At 48.4% G+C, this 5232-nt stretch overlaps 2 protein-coding genes across 2 annotated transcripts in view; one reads left to right on the forward strand and one right to left on the reverse strand.

Moving 5' to 3' along the window:
- Positions 1-600: 600 nt before the first annotated feature.
- Positions 601-3565, reverse strand: SMPDL3B (sphingomyelin phosphodiesterase acid like 3B). Its single transcript, XM_019474006.1, has 6 exons — positions 3488-3565; positions 2774-2917; positions 2002-2174; positions 1667-1847; positions 942-1075; positions 601-636 (listed from the first exon to the last, which is right to left on the reverse strand). Exons 2-6 carry the CDS (start codon positions 2895-2897, stop codon positions 601-603), a joined length of 648 nt encoding a protein of 215 aa, XP_019329551.1. The 5' UTR covers positions 2898-2917; positions 3488-3565.
- A 1567-nt stretch (positions 3566-5132) lies between these two features.
- The window catches only part of RPA2 (replication protein A2), a 5487-nt gene continuing 5387 nt past the window's right edge, over positions 5133-5232 (forward strand). The window contains exon 1 of the mRNA XM_009286660.1: positions 5133-5138. Within this exon, the coding sequence (XP_009284935.1) occupies positions 5133-5138 (6 nt within the window). The remainder of the gene's footprint in view (positions 5139-5232) is intronic.

Consider the following 5232-nt stretch of genomic DNA (forward strand, 5'->3'; position numbering starts at 1 on the left):
AAGTTGTGCCAGGGGAGGTTTAGATTGGACATGAGGAAAAATTTCTTTACTGAAAGAGTGGTGAAACATTGGAACAGGCTGCCCAGGGAAGTGGTGGAGTCCCCATCCCTGGAGGTATTTAAAAGACGAGTAGATGAGGTGCTTAGGGACATGGTTTAGTGGGCATGGTGGTGTTGGGTTGACGGTTGGACTCGATGATCTTAGAGATCTTTTCCAACCTCAATGATTCTATGATTCTATAAGTTATTTCCTCAACTGTGAGCAAACTAAATAATAAAGCTCTTCACAACTTCTGTTCTCAGTCTCTTGCCCTTTTTTCTCTCTGCTCCACTAGCTCCCCAGCCTTCCACAGTGTATTTTAGCATGAGAAACAAATGCTATAAACATGTAAACAGAGCACCTACAGCTTTATCCACTGCAAAGAAAGGCACAAACACCCCATCCTCTACCTCTTTGCAAATAAGAGACAGAGGAAACAAAAGCTGCCCCTACAGTTCACCTAAATTCGGATCCATTACAAATGAATCAATTTAGCAAGTAGGGGGACCCAAATAATTTTCTGGATGGTTAAAAGTTTTTGGAGGGGGTTTGACAAGTCTGTCAGTCCCCAAAGAGAAGTTCTGCAATCCATGTTACCTAGGTAGTAAAGCAAGTGTCAAAGGAGACTAGCTAAAGACATGAAGAACACGACAAAGCCTGTCCTGCACTGCCCTGGGGAATTCATCCCAGCAGGCAGCCTGGGTCAGCTGACCGTGGTCACCTTGCCTTTACTCACTGACGCTCTTACTAAATCTTTGTGCTAGGCGTGAGGCTGAAGTATCTTGGTTGAGGTCCCCTCCTACACATCCGCTTGGCTCCTGTAGTCCTGCCTGTTAAAACCATATGGAGGAATTAAAGCACCCTTCTAAAACTGCAGCGTGCAGCACATGGGGATCCCCTACCAACACTTGAAGGGTGTCTGGATCATAGTCGATCACCCGAATCCCAGGGTTGTTGGCCCCATTGTTCACTCCAGGTAACGTTGTTTTCCAGGGAGTCACTCCAGGGGCCAGGAACATGACATTGATTGGAGAACCTTAACAGAAAAGCAAAACAACCCATGAATGGGAGACCCTGGCTTGTATCACACCCTGTCTATGCTGCAGTGAGCACCCCAGGAACTGACCACACTGCAAACAGCAGCTTTGTCACCAGCCCTAGTTACAACAGCACACACGTAAAGTCACCACATTGAACGGCATCAGGGATTGAACGTGGGTCTGCTGCAGCTGAGAACAGGCTTTCCACTGCTGTCAAAGACTCTTGCAGTGAGGGTGCACAAGAGAACCACACTCAGCAAAGGAGACCCAGAGCACCCAAAGATTTGTAACTGCTCCCTTATGTCTCAGCTGATGTCCAAACCCCATCAATAGGGAGCAGACAAGGAGCTGCAAGGCACCGAGGGGAAACAACAAAGTTTGATGGTACGCAGGAAGGAGGGCTGGAGCTACAGGCTGGGGGTGGAGATCAGAACCACTGTTGTATCTTGTTGACCAAAGCATTCCACAAGCCTTTTCTGGCTCCTCAACTGCATTCAGCTAACAGACACTGAAAACTCTCATCGACAGTGATTTTCTGGGGGTTGGCAGAGCTATTGCGCAAATGCTTGGGTGGCCAGAACCGGTACCTGTATCACTGTAAAACATCCGAAAGCTGTCTGTGTGATGGTGCCCAAAAAACTGGGCAGCAATCACTCTGTGGTGCTTCTGCACAATTTTCAAGTATCGTTCATTAAAGCCACTCCGGAACCAGGGCTTGCCTCGTTTCTTCTCAAAGAAGCCAGGAGGGACGTGCCCCACAATGTAGACCTACAAAACCGAAGAGTTGCACTGAATGGAAAGCCCACGCTTCCCACAGAGCATTGGCTTGCTGTGACTGCACAGAGGGGATAGCAGGAGTGAGAAGAGCTTCCAGGCTGGGAGAAGCCCTCTACAAAGTTTGTTTATCCATTTCTTTTAATACCATTTCATCTGCCCTAGAGGCATTGGTCAGTGTTTCTTCCAGCCACTGGAACTGTCCTCCAGGATCTTCCTCATCAGCTGTCTTGTCATTCTGGTCGTAGTACAGATTGGTATTGAGGACAACCATTCGCCCCCTTGTCCTTGGGCTGGGCAGCTTCTCACTGTAGAAAGCTCCTGAAAAATGCAACCGGCAGGGAAAGAGCTGCAGGTCTGGTCACGCTAGTTGGTGTGACCCCACATCCCTTTTGTTTCCATCCCTCTCAGCTCTCCTTGGCAGTAGCCGCAGCAGAGTCACTGTCTGGACAAGGTGCCAGCAGCACTCTGATCACTCCAGGATGGGGATTTGGAGTGACTCTTCCCCCTGTGTACCTCCTGTCGTGCTTATGCCTCTCCAGGTGAAGGGAGACCCTGCATGGGGACAGTGTGCAGCACCAGGGGCTGGGCAGCCCTAGAGAGCCACAGTGCTGGCCTGCACCAGCAGCTTTCCTAAAAGTTCTTTTTTCCTCCACTGAAGCTCACCACTCTGCATTCTCTGCAGGGACACTTTCCAGTAACTCGAGGAAAGCAGGATAGATTAAAGCATAAAGAAATTTCTTTTCTCGCATGCGGGAGAACTCAGTGCTAGAAATCAGCATTAAATTGGACGCTTCCTCTGCAAATACTCTATAAATACTGTTGCTCTGAGCATAGAAGCAGGGAAAACTATTTGTGGTATTCTCCAAACCACCCCCATCTCCCCAGAGTGCTGCCAACATGAGCCAGCGGTGCCATACCTGCTCTGAAAAGAGGAACAGAAGCATCATTCAGCCAGGGACGCCACAGTTCAGCTGTTCGGTTGTAGATCCTGTGCTCCTTCCCTGGAAACTGATTCTTGGGGTGGAAGTCATGATTGCCCATCGCTGCGTAGACTTTAGCATCTAGAGACAGAGAAAAGGAGGCACAGAGGAATCCATGCTTGCTTCAGAGTTCCTCAGCACCAAAGCTCCCTGAGGCACTCACAGACTTGGAAAGAAGGGCGTGGCATGAGAGCTTTGCAAAAGCAAATCATCCACACCACAGCCATGTGGTTGCATTGAGTGGAGGTACAACACTGCAAAGACCATCCCTCCTCGGGACAAGCCACCCCAGAGCCATGGCTTTACAGATGAACCAGTGAGCTTTCACCATCAATAATGCTCCTTCACCTACTGCTGATGTGGATTAAGTGTGATGAAATCTTGCAGCCTTTTCTGTCTTAACGACTAATTACAGAAACAATTATTTTCCTCTCTTCTGAGTGAGTTAACCTGAAACAATGAGTGTGCATCAGATGCCTCAGTTCAGACATGCCTCATGCCGTGCAGCAATTAGGAAGAGGACAAACAAGTCCCAATGGTCACAGCCCTTTTGTGCCTTTACCCTACCCAATTCTGTGATTTCTCCACCCTGGTAAGCCCTTTGCATGAGACTCTGTGCCCCTCTCCCCTTCTCATCCCCTCAGATCCTACCTGGAAACGTCTCTTTTATCAGAGAAGTCAGATTTTCTATTATGTGCAGAACCTTTTCTTCTCCAAGCTTCTCATTGGGGATGTGCGGAGTATCATCTCTAGAAAAATGAAAGCATCACAGTCACTATCTGTGACTAACAGGGCATATGCTTAAAGTGATAAGCAAGGCAGAGAAACTTGCTTATTTCTCTTTTTGCCTCCTAGAAAATAAAGATGAAGTCAAAGCTTTTGGGGTGGGAACCAGCGCTATGTTGACTGGCCAAGGCACTGAAGGAGTTTCAAGGAATTGCTCAAAGTGAAAACTGGCTCCACTTTATTCTACCTTGAAAAATCTATACACAACCATATGAAGTGGAGGTTCACTCTGCCTCAGTGCATTTAATAAGACACTAAAGCTGACTGGAAATATTGCAAGGAACAGCATTTTGCAATCTCAGGTCAACATCTGATCGGCAATAGTGAAGCAAAGCTGTTTGCACAGCAGAATAACAACTCTCATTAAAATGAAACAAAGGACACCTCCAGTAAGGCAGTGATCATTGAGGTCTGCCTCCAAAAATGCGGCAGACAAACGCTTCAGTGTTTTCACTAACATGCTTATGGCATTTCTAGATGATGTTGGGCTGTCAACAAGCCTATTGGAGAGGAAGGTCAAAATTCAAAACGATGTCAAAGAACTGGGGAAATAGTTTGAAGGAAGGAGAAAGCTCAACATAAAGTCATAAGGACCAATAACTACTTCTAAGTAAGAACAATCATTCGCAGAGACAGAAAATTAAAACGTGGGGTCAGGCAACAGCACTGCAAACCAGGACTGGAGGTTACCGCAGATTACAGGTTGATGTTGCAGAATAAAAGTAAACATTACAAGAGGACATATATACTTACCATAATCATGCAAAATAAAGCTTTTACTGTCTGTAAGTGCTACTGAGGCCTCCTGTGGAATAGGGTACCCACTTCTGGAGACCATACTAGGAGAAAACATGCTCCATTTGGGGACACGCTTCATACTTCTAAAGCAAAACAGCCCCTTTTTGAGACAAGTCTCCCAGGTGCCTCTTTACAGTTTGAAGGAATGCCACAAGTCTGTTTTGCAATGACTCTCCTCCCACTGCCTTTAACAGGTGGGACTTGGTGCACCAACAGAAAGAGCACGTCCCATTCCCCCGGGCGTTTCAGGTACTCAGAGTTTGTGTGAAGTCAGACTGGGCTGGCCATAATTAAAAAGAAAAGGAAGGATAGTGAATTGTGATCCTCTCCTTACCTTACTGTTTCTCACTGCTGGGGCTTGTTGGGAACCTCTTGCTGGCATTGAGAGGCCTCATTGCGGTTCTGCTCTCCCCCAAGCCTCCATTTTGCATTATAAGGCACATCCTTATCTCACCTCTCCAAAACGGTTACCACATAAAGAGCCCTGGATCTCCCACAAGCTCCTTACGCCCCAGCCCTCCGGCTGCCCCTTCTCCCATCCAAACCCTGGCAACCCCCAGAGCAGGCAGGATTGCGCCGCAGTCCGAGAGCGATTCATAACCCCGGAACCCCCACTGCCAATTCCTGGAATATTTGGTGTTTCTCCTCTCGGAGAAGCAGCTCTCTAAAGAGGCAGACACCATCCCTCAGCCCCCAGGACCGCAGCGGGAGGATGGAGGTGAGCTGAGGAGACCCGCGTCAGCGAGCGGCTTCAGAGCCCGCCTGACCGCCGCTGCTGGGGGGCGGCCGGGCAGCGGATCCCCTCCCGGCGG

This window comes from Aptenodytes forsteri, unplaced genomic scaffold, assembly GCF_000699145.1.
Source record: "Aptenodytes forsteri isolate BGI_AS27 unplaced genomic scaffold, ASM69914v1 Scaffold40, whole genome shotgun sequence".
Taxonomy (NCBI): domain Eukaryota; kingdom Metazoa; phylum Chordata; class Aves; order Sphenisciformes; family Spheniscidae; genus Aptenodytes; species Aptenodytes forsteri.